This window comes from Globicephala melas, chromosome 17 (genome assembly GCF_963455315.2).
Source record: "Globicephala melas chromosome 17, mGloMel1.2, whole genome shotgun sequence".
Classification (NCBI taxonomy): Eukaryota; Metazoa; Chordata; class Mammalia; order Artiodactyla; family Delphinidae; genus Globicephala; species Globicephala melas.
The window spans coordinates 51801328-51817601 of record NC_083330.1 but is presented as its reverse complement, the minus strand read 5'-3'; the positions used below and the strand labels follow the sequence as shown (position 1 = coordinate 51817601).

General features: G+C 34.5%; 1 protein-coding gene across 2 annotated transcripts in view; it reads left to right on the top strand.

Moving 5' to 3' along the window:
• Window positions 1-16274, top strand: part of NUDCD1 (NudC domain containing 1) — an 89901-nt gene that overhangs the window by 17451 nt on the left and 56176 nt on the right. For both annotated transcript variants that reach the window (XM_030863103.2, XM_030863102.2), the window contains exons 3-4: window positions 10590-10775; window positions 14596-14776. In XM_030863103.2, coding sequence (XP_030718963.1) covers window positions 10590-10775; window positions 14596-14776 — 367 coding nt within the window. The remainder of the gene's footprint in view (window positions 1-10589; window positions 10776-14595; window positions 14777-16274) is intronic.

Sequence of the window (16274 nt, the reverse complement as noted above, 5' to 3'; positions counted from 1 at the left end):
TTTGATAGAATTCACCTGTGAAGCCATTGTTTGTGGAAGATTTTTAATCACAGTTAATTTCATTACTTGTGATTGGTCTGTTCATATTTTCTATTTCTTCCTGGTTCAGTCTTGGAAGGTTATACCTTTCTAAGAATTTGTCCATTTCTTCCAGGTTGTCCATTTTATTGGCATAGAGTTGCTTGTAGTAGTCTCTTAGTATGCTTTGTATTTTGACGGTGTCTGTTGTAAGTTCTCCTTTTTCATTTCTAATCTTACTGATTTGAGTCCTCTCCCTCTTTTTCTTGATGAGTCTGGCTAATGGTTTATCAATTTTGTTTATTTTCTCAAAGAACTTTAGTTCTTTGAGAAAATAAAGCTTTTAGTTTTATTGATCTTTGCTATTGTTTTCTTTGTTTCTATTTCATTTATTTCTGCTCTGATCTTTATAATTTCTTTCCTTCTGCTAACTTTGGGTTTTGTTTGTTCTTCTTTCTCTAGTTCCTTTAGGTGTAAGTTTAGATTGTTTATCTGAATTTTTTCTTGTTTCTTGAGGTAGGCTTGTATAGCTATAAACTTCCCTCTTAGAACTCCTTTTGCTGCATCCCATAGGTTTTGGATCGTCGTGTTTTCATTGTCATTTGTCTCTAGGTATGTTTTGATTTCCTCTTTGATTTCTTCAGTGATCCTGTTGGTTATTTAGTAACATATTGTTTAGCCTCCACGTCTTTGTGTTTTTTACCATTTTTTCCCTGTAATTCATTTCTAATCTTGTAGAGCTGTGGTCAGAAAAGATGCTTGATATGATTTCAATTTTCTTAAATTTACTGAGGCTTGATTTGTGACCCAAGATGTGATCTATCCTGGAGAACGTTCCGTGCACACTTGAGAAGAAAGTGTAATCTGCTGTTTTTGGATGGAATGTCCTATAAATATCAATTAAATCTATGTGGTCTCTTGTGTCATTTAAAGTTTCTGTTTTCTTATTTATTTTCATTTTGGATGATCTGTTCATTGATGTAAGTGAGGTGTTAAAGTCCCCCACTATTATTGTGTTATTGTCGATTTCCTTTTATAGCTGTTAGCAGTTGCCTTATGTATTGAGGTTCTCCTATGTTGGGTGCATATATATTTATAATTGTTACATCTTCTTGGATTGATCCCTTGATCATTATGTAGTGTCCTTCCTTGTCTCTTGTAACATTCTTTATTTTAAAGTGTATTTTATCTGATATGAGAATTGCTACTCCAGCTTTCTTTTGATTTCCATTTGCATGGAATATCTTTTTCCATTCCCTCACTTTCAGTCTGTACGTGTCCCTACGTCTGAAGTGGGTCTCTTGTAGACAGCATCTATATGGGTCTTGTTTTTGTATCCATTCAGCAAGCTTGTGTCTTTTGGTTGGAGCATTTAATCCATTTATGTTTAAGGTAATTATCGATATGTATGTTCCTATGACCATGTTCTTAATTGTTTTGAGTTTGTTTTTGTAGGTCCTTTTCTTCTCTTGTGTTTCCCACTTAGAGAAGTTCCTTTATCATTTGTTGTAGAGCTGGTTTAGTGGTGCCGAATTCTCTTAGCTTTTGCTTGTCTGTAAAGCTTTTGATTTCTCCATCAAATCTGAATGAGATCCTTGTAGAGTAATCTTGGTTGTAGGTTCTTTCCTTTCATCACCTTAAGTATATCATGCCACTCCCTTGTGGCTTGTAGAGTTTCTGCTGAAAAATCAGCTGTTGACCTTATGGGAGTTCCCTTATATGTTATTTGTCGTTTTTCCCTTGCTGCTTTCAGTAATTTTTCTTTGTCTTTAATTTTTGCCAATTTGATTACTGTGTGTCTTGGTGTGTTTCTCCTTGGGTTTATCCTGTATGGGACTCGCTGTGCTTCCTGGACTTGGGTGGCTATTTCTTTTCCCCTGTTAGGGAAGTTTTCGACTATAATCTCTTCAAATATTTTCTCAGGTCCTCTCTCTCTCTTCTCCTTCTGGGACCCCTATAATGCGAATGTTGTTGCGTTTAATGTTGTCCCAGAGGTCTTTTAGGCTGTCTTCATTTCTTTTCATTCTTTTTTCTTTATTCTGTTCCGCAGCAGTGTATTCCACCCTTCTGTCTGCCAGGTCACTTATCCGTTCTTCTGCCTCAGTTACTCTGCTATTGATTCCTTCTAGTGTAGTTTTCATTTCAGTTATTGTATTGTTCATCTCTGTTTCTTTGTTCTTTAATTCTTCTAGGTCTTTGTTAAACATTTCTTGCATGTTCTCGATCTTTGCCTCCAGCCCTTTTCTGAGGTCCTGGATCATCTTCACTATCTTTATTCTGAATTCTTTTTCTGGAAGGTTGCCTATCTCCACTTCATTTAGTTGTTTTTCTGGGGTTTTATCTTGTTACTTCATCTGGTACATAGCCCTCTGCCTTTTCATCTTGTTTGTCTTTCTGTGAATGTGGTTTTTGTTCCACAGGCTGCATGATTATAGTTCTTGCTTCTGCTGTCTGCCCTCTGGTGGGTGAGGCTATCTCAAAATAATTTTATTTGATAGCTTACTTGACATGAATCAGAGCAAAGACTAATATGTCTTTGATTCCTTTTCCTGTCCTATTGTCTAGCTTCTGTGGACACCTTAGAATAATTTGTTATAGTTCCTTATTTGGTTTAGTCTCTATTTGCCTGTCTGTTGACTCATTAAAGACACTAAATACACACACACTCTATATACACTATATACTGGATAGTATATGCACACAGCCAGATGCCCTATAGACATACATGTGTGCTATATTGCCCATACATGATCATACACATCCATACTCTGCATATGCATAGTTAGTATTTTATTGTGTGTTTTAAATTTAAGGGATTTTACTTTTTTTTTAAGATTCCGTTATATTTTGTTTAGAAAGACAAATCTAAAATCTGGATATTCTTTAAGAATATTTACTTATGGAGCCTAACTCAGTCACATAGTCTAATTTAATACTATTCATTCAACATTCAAAATGTTTATTGAATACTTTCTATATGTTATGCATTATTGTAGGCACTGGGAATGCTGCAGTATACAAAGTAAAGTCTCTTCCAGCTTATTAATTTACAGTAGAATATGAACAGCTTCCTTCCCTCTCTTCCCCAATTTGAACTTAACATTGAAATAACAACCTCTTTTGTATGTTTGTACATGTTCAAAGCAATGTACATCTTCCTAATTATACTGTACATTTAAATTTGTTTAGTTTCCTGGTAAAATTGGAAAGTTGTGTTTTTTTTTCCTCTTCGAAAGCAATAAGGAAACTATAATTTAGAATGCATGACTTCTGGGAAAGTTTCTACAAGGTGCATTCTTTCCTAGTTCTCAGTTTTCATTCTCATCCCTGAATTCTTTTAGCACTTCATATGTATTCTCTTTTTAGCAATTGGATTACAAAGTCCTTGAATTATTTAGTCAAAAAGATATAATACCCACTCTAAAAATAGTTTATTAGACCCTCTATCAAAAAGACCTACCATATACCTATATATACCTTTTTTGTTTTTTTCCCCAACTGTTAAGTGACAACTGTATGTTTGAGTGAGAATCCCCTGACCTGAATGTTAGTTTTTGTAAGTTATATCTCCTGGGCTGGCAGGTGTCCTCAGAGAGGAGTCCTCTGGTTTCTTGTCTGAGAAGCGTTAAGGCCTGATTTTGGCTTTCTGGGATCCAAAGGAAAGAAAAGAGCTTGTAGTCTCATCTTTTAATATGTGGGGATTTGCTAATTCCTCTGTTTTCTTTCATTGGTGTCCTTTACCCCTGTGCTTAGCTAGGCCTGATGGCCAGAGTCAGTCTAGTTAAAACTTTCATTAGAGAAATCTCCAGTGTTTTGCTAGAGTGGATAGTTTGTTTTGTTGGGGAGAATTGGCTTTTTTTTTTTTTTACCCAAGAACATGGTATGTCCTTTCATTTATTTAGATCTTCTTTTATGTCCTTAAGTAAGAGTTTTATAGTTTTCCCTTGATCTTATGCTTATTAAGTTTATTCTTGAATATTTTATGGTTTCTGCCTCTCATTAATATAGTTTTTTGTTTTCTTTCCTAGATGCTTATTGATAAAGACAATTTGTTGTATAAGCAGTCACCTTATTTGACAATTGAGTAATTTTTACCTACTCCCATTTAGGTTTTCAAAGTACATAGACAGTTCCATCCTTAGCAAAAGGAAATGGTTTTATCTCTCCTTTTCCAGTATTTATGAAAGTAGAAATAACATTCCTGCATCATTTTATTTTTGTCTTATTGAGGTTAGTAGACAGAACCTCTGAGACAATGTTGAATAATAATGTGGACTGCAAGTATCCCTGTTTAGCTTTTGATTTTAATTGTAATGGCTTTTAAATTAAGAGAATACTTATTGTCAGTTTTAGATAAATAGCTTTTATTGTTCTAAAGTTGCTTCTTTGAGTTTCTGTTTCTGTTTAATGTTTTTATTATGCCTGCTGAATTTTATTGCATGCCTTTTCAGAACCCACCTATTAATGATTGTGTGCCTTTTATTAATTTGTCAGTGTAGTGAATTAAATTGATATATTGTAGTTTTAAAATTAATTTCGTAATTCCTTAAGTTCCTGGAATAAATTATTTTTGGTTAGAGTGTGTTATTCTTTTGATACATTATTGGTTTCTATTTGCTGACATTTGTAATATTTGTATTTGTTTTCACAAGTTATATTGGTTTTTGGTTTTGATTTTGTTGATATCTGTCAGATTTTGATTAAAGTTTTTTTCTGGCTTCCTTGAATTGGAGAGCTTTTTGGAACTGGAATAGTTTCAGATTGGAATAATCTGTTATTATTTTTCTGATCAGCAACAAAGGAAATTGACTTGCTCTTTGAACTGTGGTGGTGGCAGGTGGAGAGTATTGGCTGCTCGATACTCATTGACTTTTTTTAAAGCAGAAAACAGTTCTAAGATACATTTTATTGTCTGATTTTTTTTTTTTTTTGAGTCAAAGGCACACATGCACAAATCCCAGAGAGGTTCTTTTCTTGTGGCTGATTTACAAAAATGACCATCCATGTTAATCTGGGCTAAACACTATTGTGGTCAAGATGAAGGCTGTAGGGCCCAAGAAAGGAAATCCACAAGTTGCTTGACCGTTAGGTTTGTCAGGAGCCAGCAGGTGGCAGCAGTTCAACACACAGGTTTATAGAGGCATTACACTTCTAAGTCAGTCTAACTTGTGGTTTACAATTGTTAATTTTAGAGAAATGTCAATTGGGAGGAAGTACAGTTAGGAAGTAGAAAATTCCTTAGGAAAGAAGAATAAATTGTGTTTTAAAATTTGGTTCTTTATTATTTTGTCATTTTATTATGATATTAGGGCTTATTTTAAAGTAATGTGTTCTGTTTCTTAATATTTATGGAATTAATTTTGTCCTAATTTATTTTTCCGTTTATCTGAAAAACTCATGTTTTTGCTACTAAAGAAGAGCGTCATCTTGTGGTGCCTCTTTAAATTGCATGTAAAGATGGAGAGGAGAGTTACTGGATTCCATTTGAAGCATGCATTTGTGAGGTTGCTTGTTAGTCCAGCTCAGTTGTATGCCAATATGTTCTTATCTAGACCTGAATCTAGCTTATTTTCTACAGCTGAATTTATTAATAGGGAGCCAGTAATTTACCTGGTTAAAGAAAAACGAGTGGAGTAAGTTCTTGGAACTGTGTGTGCTTAATGCATTATTGAAAGCTTTGTGGTACATAAAGATGTTACTCAGTCAAATTGCAATTAATTTAAAACACCCTTCCTTAAAGCTTTAGCAAAAAAAAAAAAAAAAGGGTGGGGGCAGAAAAAGGAAGACTTTTTTTTTTCTTCCAAATAAAATTAATAGTTATTAGTGATAAAAGCCTTTCTCCAGAAAGAGATCACTCCCTTTTAAAAGGGCAAAATTTTAAATGTCAATGTCTAATAATACTAGTAAATGGCATCCTTATTTAATTTAGCTTGACCAGTTTTTTGAATAGTGTTTTCTGTAAATGTACATGTATTAGAAAAATGCTTTGTTAGTTCAGAGCTTGTCTCCTTGTAGTTGTAACTAAGAGATCCCCAAATGGTTTTGAGATGTTTTCATAAATATGTACAGTTTATGAAAACAGTACTTATTTACTGTTTAGTGTCATTTATATACAATATGTGGACATTGAGATTTTTGTATTATGTTTTGTTGACTCAGAAATCTAATTAAAATACTGCGTAATATATTAGCCTGAAAGAAAAACTGAATATGGTAGTTTTTAGGGTTTTTTTTTTTGGCGGGATGGGGAGTTATTCTATAAGTTGCATTGAGTTCTGGGGTATCATTTGTTTAGAAAAACTTGAGAATTGGTTTCTTCTCAAGAAAGTGTGGAATACAGGAAAGACCAGCTTTTGGAGTGTGGTCAACCAAGATTTGAATATTGGCCCTGCCATTTTCTAGCAGTGGAATTCCAGGCAAATTATTTAATCTTTTTGCACAGAGTTCTTTATCTTCTTAAAGTGGGATAATAATTTCAACTTCATAGGGTTTGGAAATAATTAAATGAGATGGCAACAAGTCAAAGCACTTATTTAATACAATACTGTACATTGTAGTCATTCAATAAGTGCTCCATTTATCAATGAAATTTTAATTCATTTGCAATTCACCTGTGAAATGTTAGAATGATTTTCAACAGGTTTGAACATAGTTACGTTAATTTTTTTTTTGGCTGGAGGAAGAAAATGATTGGGTGGGACCAGGACATTATAGATGCACATTACATAAAGCTTTATTATTAGGACACTGTAAAACTGTTATTGAAGGTTATTCAGAAATAATTTAGTACTCTAATTTACACAAGAAAATATTTTATTGGTACAGTCCATTTAAAATTAAAATGTACTCTTTGAGAATTAGTTTTCAAAAATCAGGAACATTTAGGTTCTTTCACATAAACTATCATATAACTTTAAGATACTGTATGTTTTCTTTTGAATTTTAATTTAATTTTGGCTTTACATTTATAGACTTGAATATCTTAATCATTCTACTAGATATTGCACTCATTTATCTGATAATTAGGTACCTAGCAATCTCAGTTATGTGGAACCTTGTATTTAAAAGAAGATGGCTTAAAGCCACTTTTATAATTGAATATGAAATGAAGAATAGTGGCTTCCTAATAATGCTTCCCTAGATTAGACATAGTGAAGAGCATGTAATGGAGGAGACCACTAGAAACTTTTACTTTGAAACAACTATTCTGAGGAAGAAGTTCCATTTTATTTTATCTTATTCACATCCTTTAATTATGTATATCACACGTAAATTATTCAATATGGAAAAAAAAACAGTCAAGCAATGTATTTGAAGCAGTAATGGAAAATTCTTCTTTACCCCCAATCTCCCTTACCACCAGTTGCACTTTGATCTCATTTTCCTAATAGTAAACGCTATTAACAGAATAGCACGTGTCTGTCTACAGCTTACTCTGTGCTGTCATATCGCAGTGTTTGTTTCAACGTACATGGATTTATACATATTCTGCATCTTTTTTCCCTGTTATTATCTTGGTGATCTTTTTGATGTATTGTAAATCTACTTCAGTATATTTAACAGTTATTTGGTATTCCAAAGGATGATTATTCCACAGTTAACCATTCCTCTGCCAATGCTCTCCAGACATGATGCCAGGTACACATCTATAGTTGAACACATTGGATTTATTACTTTTCGCAGCAGAGGAGAATGCATACCATGCGGAACCATAGGGTATCTCAGAAGATGTTAGAAAGGACTTATTGTAGGATTGAGCTTATATTAGATGATTTGGGGGGAGGATTTAAGAGACTGGGGCTTTGCTCTGGATTGGATACTGTTAGGAAACTGGATAATTCTATGATGGATATCTTAATAAGTCTTATCCAGAAGGAGGGAAGAAGACTGGGCCAAGGCTCAAGCTGTGGTTAGTAATAGTGGCATGGATTAGGGTCCTGTTTGTAGCTTTGGCAATGTACATGTTTTATCTGTGTTCAGATACCATTACAGGGTGAAGCTGTTTTTGTCTTGTTCTGTTATGGTGACAGAGGTCACACAGCGGCCTTGTCTGATGACGATGTTCTGTGAAGTTGTTTATGTTCATCAGGAGAACATAGCTGTTAGTGTCACCAGCTCATAGCAAAACCAAGGCCTAGGTGATACTACCAGGCTAGCACTGGGATGCCAAGGGCTGCTATTTTCTTACTTACTGTTGATAAATAGCTAGGTTGTATCTTAGTTTTTATTGACACAGCTTTTCATTTTCATCGTTAAAATAAACATTCTCATTATATGGATCTTAGTGTACATGTGCAAGTATTCTTATAATATAAATTCCTAGAAGTGGAATTATATTAAATGGTATATAATGCATGATAAAATTGATTTATAATCATTGCTGAAAGCCTATACTTATTTCTGTTCCCACCAGCGGGGCACCTTAGCCAAGAATAGACATTAACAGTCTGATATTTTTTTTTCTGGCTAATAGAGATATCTTATTATTTTAATCATATATTTTTTTTACTAGTGAGTTTGAGCATTTTGCTCATTTTTTTTAAAGCCATAGTTTTCCTGTTCATATTCTTTTCCCATTAAAAAAATTTTAATAACCTTGTCTTGTTGAGTTTTAAGGGTACTTCGTATGTTATAGATATTAGTACTGCTTTATATTTGTGCCAAGTATTTCTCTCTCTACCTCCTATATGTCTTTTATTTACATAGGAAGGCTTTCTCCACCTTGAGATTAGTAAAACATTATTAATCTTCTAGCACAGTTATTTTACTTTTCCCTTAAGACATTTAGTTTATTAATCTATCTGGAGTAAGGAATATTTTTGTGTAATTTTTTCCCTAAATGTCCCTAGTGTTCCACTATCATTTGTTGACCAGTCCATTTCCTTCACAATAATTGGAAATACCACATCATGTTCTAAATGCCTACGTAGACATCAGCCTGCAGTAAAATTTCTCTTACTTGACCTTCACTTAACTAACTGAGTTAACTGATATTCTCTATTCTCTTTGAATAACATACTGACTGAAGACCACTGTAAGCTTATGTTTATTGCCAGTAGGCTACTCAGTACTATGCTGTTACAATTCTGTTTCTGTTAGTTGAGCTTTACATCACTAATACCCAGATTTTGTCATTCTAAAAACTTTATGCCAGCTGTGTTTGTCGTTGCATTTTCATTATTTAATGCAATATTATGTAAATCAGTAAAATATGAGTACAGAAAGAAGGAAAGTTGCTGTTTTAAAGAAAATTGCATGCTTTAGAAAGAAACAGTGGGTCACTAAAAAACTTGAGGCTAATAAGGACATAGTTTAATTTTTTTTAATATGTACATATATTGATCTAAACAGTTCTAGGAGTAGGGAATGAAATACATGAATCAAGGATTATTTTTGTACTGCAGGAAAACCTGTTAACTAAAAACTAAAGCAACAATAAAAAATTAATTGAGGGCTTCCCTGGTGGCACAGTGGTTGAGAATCTGCCTGCCAATGCAGGGGACACGGGTTCGAGCCCTGGTCTGGGAAGATCCCACATGCCGCGGAGCAACTAGGCCCGTGAGCCACAACTACTGAGCCTGCGCGTCTGGAGCCTGTGCTCCACAACGGGAGAGGCCGTGATAGTGAGAGAGCCGCGCACCGCGATGAAGAGTGGCCCCCGCTTGCCACAACTAGAGAAAGCCCTCGCACAGAAACGAAGACCCAGCACAGCCAAAACTAAATGAATTAATTAATTAAAAAAAATTAATTGAATTGAATACAGTTTGGTGTATGAGAGGAAGTTTATTTTCTCAGTTGTAGCCCTTTTTATATATTTTCTTGTAAAACATTTTAATGATGTGTAATCCATCTTACAACTTTATATTGTAAGGACATATACATGATAAAAATGTGTCAACAAAAACCCAAGCTGTTAATAACATAATACAGCATTTTCATACCACAGGAATGTCCGTGTCGGCATTTAGAACATGATGCAGTATTTCCAATTAGTTAAAAATACTGATCATTAATTTTAAACTTAGAAGAATGAAGACTAGATTACTGCATTGTATTAGTTTTCTGCCATATTGCTGTGTAACAACTTACTTCAGAGCTTAGTGACTTGAAACAAATGTTTGTCATCTCACAGTTTCAGTGAGAAATCAGAGTGGCTTAGCTGGGTGGTTCTGTTCCAGGGTTTCTCAAGAGAATGTAGCCAAGGTGTCAGCCAAGACTGCAGTGATCTGAAGGCTTTACTAGGGCTAAAGTGTACACTCCCAAAATGATTCACTCACAGGGTGCTGGTTTTTGTCAGGAGCCCTCACTTCCTCCTCATGTGTGTCTGCCATGTGCAGTCCAAGAGAAAGCAAGATAGAAGATGTAAAGTCTTTTATGACCGAGTCCGAGAAGTCACATACCATCACTTTTATTTCTTCGAAGTGAGTCAGTGGGACAGCTCACACTGAAAGGCAGGGGAATTAGGCACCTACTCTTGAAGAGGAGCGTAACCAGTGCACTGAAGATATTTACTCTGTGTGTGTATGGGTCATGGAGAGGGCGGGATTCATTTATGTTTGGCTTCTTTTCAGGACACTGCCTTAGGAAAACCACGAGAGGTGTTTCGACTTCCTACAGATTTGATAGCATATGACAATCGCCTTTGCGCATCCATGCATTTCACATCTTCTACTTGGGTTACCTTGTCAGATGGAACTGGAAGATTGTATCTCATTGGAACGGGTGAACGTGGAAATAGTGCTTCTGAAAAATGGGAGGTGAGTTTTTTTTTTTTCTTCTTTAGACTGAGCAAAGTCTGGAAAGTATATTCAAATTAGATCTTAATGATTTTGAAATAACACTTTTTTAGGGATAGTTTACATGTGACCTCTTGATTTTTATAATATATAATGTTTTGGATATCTTTTTAAGTTAAATTATAAAATGTATACCTTTTATGAAACTGATATATTAGCTATTCCTGTTTTGATCTGGGGTGCGTGCAGTTGTCAAGAATTGCATTTGCTTTTCAGCAGATACCTATTGAGTGTTTTATAAGTGTAAAGCAGTACACTAAGCAATGATGCTGCCACCTCCTTCTTCTTGAAGAGTTGGCCAGAAAATTGCATTGTCATGTCTTTTCTCCTCTACTCTTGTTTTATTTGCTGGTATGTTTAAGGGCCCAGCACACTGCTGCACCACTCTGCTAACTGTCTGGTATGTTTAAACTGGTCAAATAGTAACTATACCAGAGTATTCCCAACTTAGAAAAATATACTGTAGAATAAATAACTATAGTTACGTACCAGTCTCCAAGATGTCATTTTTACTTCAGTTTTTTAAAAACAATGTAACAGACTTAAATCTGAGGGGCAGGTGTTAGGATTTTAATAGTAATAAATATGGAATTATTTTCTCTAGAGCCACAGTTTTTGAAGGTAGAGAAGAATGACACTGAGTTGTGCTAATAAGTACAATGTGATATTGCTACTGTCTAAATCTCAGCAGGTGGCCTTTCGTTCTGGGTAGCTAAAGCGATATAAATTTAATATTTTACATCTTATAAAATATTTTTATTAGACCAATAGATGCCTACAAAGACCAGGCTTTAATTTGAGAAAAACCAAGAAGGCCTTAGTGGTTTACCTTTCTTACTAAGTTATACCAAATGCTATACTTCCAAATTGTAGTATGTTCAAAAAACTAAACGAAAAACACAGTAAATTATCAGAACAACAATAACCTGTTTATAGGGGGGGCCTTTGTAGTCACAGTTTCAAATAGTTATTGGACATGGTGACATTTTCTGTTCTGGCCTCCAGTAATAACTTTTTTTTTTTTTTTTTCTTGCTGAGGCAATGTGGTATATAGCACAGCTACCTGAAATAGTTGGAGGGAATTTGGAGAATGATGGGCAGGAGAGATATGAATGAGATTTTATCTGTTATCAAGCCGTGTGGATTCTGTTGGTTTTCAGTAGTAAGAAACACACTGAACTTGTTCACCTTCAGATTAAAAATAACACCACATATTCCACCAGAAGGAAATTCATATGGGTTTATATTTCATTTGGTTTCTGCTGTGTATATCTCCTTGGCACATATTAGGCTTTCAATAATATTTTGTAAATGAATTAAAAATTTAAATTCACTCCACATCCTCTTCAGTATTTGTACTATCATAATGAAATCAACACTCTCTGGGGAGGTTGGGGGAGTGGGAAAGGGATGGGACTTGGGCATTACTGAGGTGGGAGGAATACTGAGGGATATTGGTCGCTTTGAGAGAAATAACTCAGTAGAGTTTCGAGACTTTGGGGGAATTCGTGTAAGAGAGGAGGCTAAAGGTGAGCATGACGGGGGCATGGTAGGGCCTAAGGGGGCCAAGCAAGCGTGGTGGTGATGACTCAAATGTAGAAAGAGAAATAAAAGAAGGCAAGGAAGACTGCCTGTTTCCAAATGTGTGGCCTCTAATGTGATGGGGGTGCTCTATATCAACAATATCACAGTTGATTTGCTAGGTTTGTTCAGAAGACTGGAAACTTCAGCCTAAGAATTTTTAAGAGTCCAGACGTCTACTCCTCTGGTCTCATGAGAGAGAAAGAAGAGAAGGAAACAGTAAACTGGCCACTTGTGCTTGGCAGAACTTTCAGTTTTTTCTCCCTGTGGTTTATTTCTTCTTGTCCCCCAAACAAAAGCAGAACCCAGTCAACCAACTGTAAAAAACCATGTCTGTCATCTCTGTTTTGAGTATTTGAGGTGTTTTTGGTTTTTTATCCCTGCTTATGGAAGACTTTAGAATGGATTTCAAAGCTCTCCTATTCGAATAATTTTGGCAGAGTTGCTCAAACACAAAGAGAAAATGATGATATTAAAGCACACTTTTCTTTTTTTTAAATTTTCTTTTACTTTTTTTTTTTTGCGGTACGTGGGCCTCTCACTGCTGTGGCCTCCCCCGCTGCGGAGCACAGGCTCCGGACGTGCAGGCCCAGTGGCCATGGCTCATGAGTCCAGCCGCTCCGCGGCACGTGAGATCCTCCCGGACTGGGGCACGAACCCGTGTCCCCTGCATCAGCAGGCGGACTCTCAACCACTGCACCACCAGGGAAGCCCTTTTATTTTTTATTGAAGTATAGTTAACTTACAATGTTTTGTTAGTTTCTGGTATACAGCAAAGTGATTCAGCTTTACATATATATATTCTTTTTCATATTCTTTTCCATTATAGTTTATTACAAGATACTGAATATGTTCCCTATGCTATACAGTAGGATCTTGTTGTTTATCTGTTTTATATATAGTAGTTTGAATCTGCTAATCCCAAACTCCTAATTTATCCCTCTTCCCCTTTGGTAGCCGTAAATTTGTTTTCTGTGTCTGAGTCTGTTTCTGTTTTGTAAGTAAGTTCATTTGTATCATATTTTAGATTCCACAAATAAGTGATGTCATATGGTATTTGTCTGACTTACTCCACTTAGTATGATATTCTCTAGGTCCATCCATGTTGCTGCAGATGGCATTATTTCATTCTTTTTTATGGCTGAGTAGTATTCCATTGTATGTATACCACATCTTCTTTATCCATTCATCTGTCAGTAGACATTTAGATTGCTTCCATGTCTTGGCTATTGTAAATAGTGCTGCTGTGAACATTGGAGTAAAGCACATTTTTCTTTACAAGGCTTTCAGGTAGGAGCTGATATGAGGGGATTCCAGATAATGGGTTTAAAAAGAATAAAAAAGCTAATTTTTGTCTCAGATTAGTATTCAGCTATTTATTTTTTCATTTATTTGAAAAGCTTGTTTAGAAATCAGTCTTAAAACCTCTCCTATTTGGTATTTAATAAAAATATAATAGTCCTTTATATTATGTGTTTGTCTTATAAAAAGAATTTGATAAGATTTTGTGTGTCTTTGCATAATGCTTTGATTCGCTTTTTAAAAAGGAGCTTCAGTATTTAAATAGAGTTGGTGGAATTATACCTTTTAAATGTAAGTGGGCTCTTTTGTTTTTGAAGAACAAGAAAGTTTTTGTGATTTGTTCTCTAATTCCTTTGACTCTTACCTTTGTAAATTTCCAGAAAACAAAAACAAACCAAACCAAAAACAAAAGGAAAAAGACATACACACACCCACTCACAAATACACACGAACTGTATTCAGAAACTAAGAGGAAGAAAGCAGAAATATATCAGAGATGAGACAGGGGAAGAGATGCAGTAATGCATGTTGACTTGCTCATGTCCTGTACAGAGCATTCTTTAAACTTGACAATTCTTTTCTAGAAGATTGCTTTTAATTCCCTTTCTCCTTTAGATGCTGCTTGGATGCCCTGTTGTTTTCTTTGTTTTTAAGCCAAGAGTACTGATTAGTTTTTTCTGTTAAACAATTAGATATTTTCCAAAAGTTTTTTCTTCAAGCAATATGATTTAAACTTGTAAGCTTTATTTAAGGGCTTTTTTCATTTTTGTATCCTTGTAGTAAATATGGATAGTATCCGAGTTATTTGTTGGATTGTCAGAATTCTGTATATTTCCTCTGTGCCGTATACATTCATCTAATACATTTTTGTGAGTGTCATCTTTTTTCTTTTTTGTAGATTATGTTTAATGAAGAGCTTGGAAATCCTTTTATCATAATTCACAGTATCTCATTGCTGAAAGCTGAAGAACATTCGATAGCTACCCTGCTTCTTCGAATAGAGAAAGAGGAATTGGATATGAAAGGAAGTGGTTTCTATGTTTCCTTGGAGTGGGTCACTATTAATAAGAAAAGTAAAGGTAAAACAACAAAAATCTGATCTCTCTGTAGTGGTTGCCGTAATTTAGTAGGTTTTGAAATGCAAAGAAGTTCCTGTAAATGCTATTTGCTTTTTCTTAGGAACTGTGTTAGGATTCTGGTACCTGCCACCCAGTGGAATGAATATTTATAGATAGTTTCTCCTTAGGTATGGATTATAAAAAAATAATAATGTGTTTCCATAGTCAGATGTGCCTTTTTGTGTAAAAGGAGACACTATTACATAATTTTGGAATAATTTAAGTGTATATTTTTAATATATACAAAAGTATATGTTAATATGTGTATGTGTATGTATATATACACACACACACATACACACACACACACACACACATATAGACACAAGATTTGTTCTTCGAAATATTTAATGTAATTTGTTTTTCTTTCCAGTGTTGTAGTTTTATCTCTGGAGGAACACAGTAACTGAAGACTTTAGATTACGTGTTAGAAAGTTTCTGTAAAGGGCTAGATGGTAACCATTTGACTTATATCATAACTACTCAACTATGATGTTGTGGTGCAAGAGCAGCCATAGATGAATGCATAAATGAATGAGTAAGGCTGTATTCTGGTGTTTATGGACACTGACATTTGAATTTTATATAATTTTTACATGTTTTTAAATATTCTTTTGATTTTTTGTGATTTAAAAATATAAAATTCATTCTTTGGCTCACAACTTTCTTTTCTTAATATCTCCGTTCCTCTTGTCCCTGAATTACTAACATAATTGTGTTACTTTTTATTTTCCCTGAACATTACAGAGCAGTGTTATATTTCTAAACTCTTTTGAGTGGAACATTTGATAAGTTATATTTTATGGTCAAGTAAGTTTGAAAATGTGGGCATACGATATCTCCATTTCACATTAAGCATATTCAAGTTTCTAGAAATTTTGAATAGAAAAAATTTAATTTTGACCCAGCATTTCCCAACTCATTTAGCCATGGAATAATTCACTTGAGACCTACTGTTTTCTGTCCCACACATGTTGGGAAAAACCATCCAATAAAATATACAGTGTCTAAGTTTGGGTCTTTAGAGGAAGCTAGGACTCTTTGCTGTGCATGTACCTGTGGAGGAAAAATAGGAGTTTTTATTTCATTCATGAAATGAAAAGTCTATTCCTAAATATGTATGAAGTGAATGTGTGAATGTAGGTGAGGATTTAGAGAAAAAACACTGACAGATGTTTTAGAACAAATTGTATTATTATGTATGTATATGTGTTACTATGTGTAACTCATGACTTTGAGTTATGATTTTTGACTTCATTATGAAGCTTACAAGCACTACCCACTGTAATAAAAATTTGTTACCCACAGTAACAATATAAGTAAAGGTACGGACTCAACTGAAATGTTTGGGTACTTTTTAAAGCAAAAAACAAAGACAAAAACCCCTTATTTTCATAGAATAAATTCAGTTAATTTACCAGAAACTCAGAATACAGTTAATTATTTATATCTTAAAAAT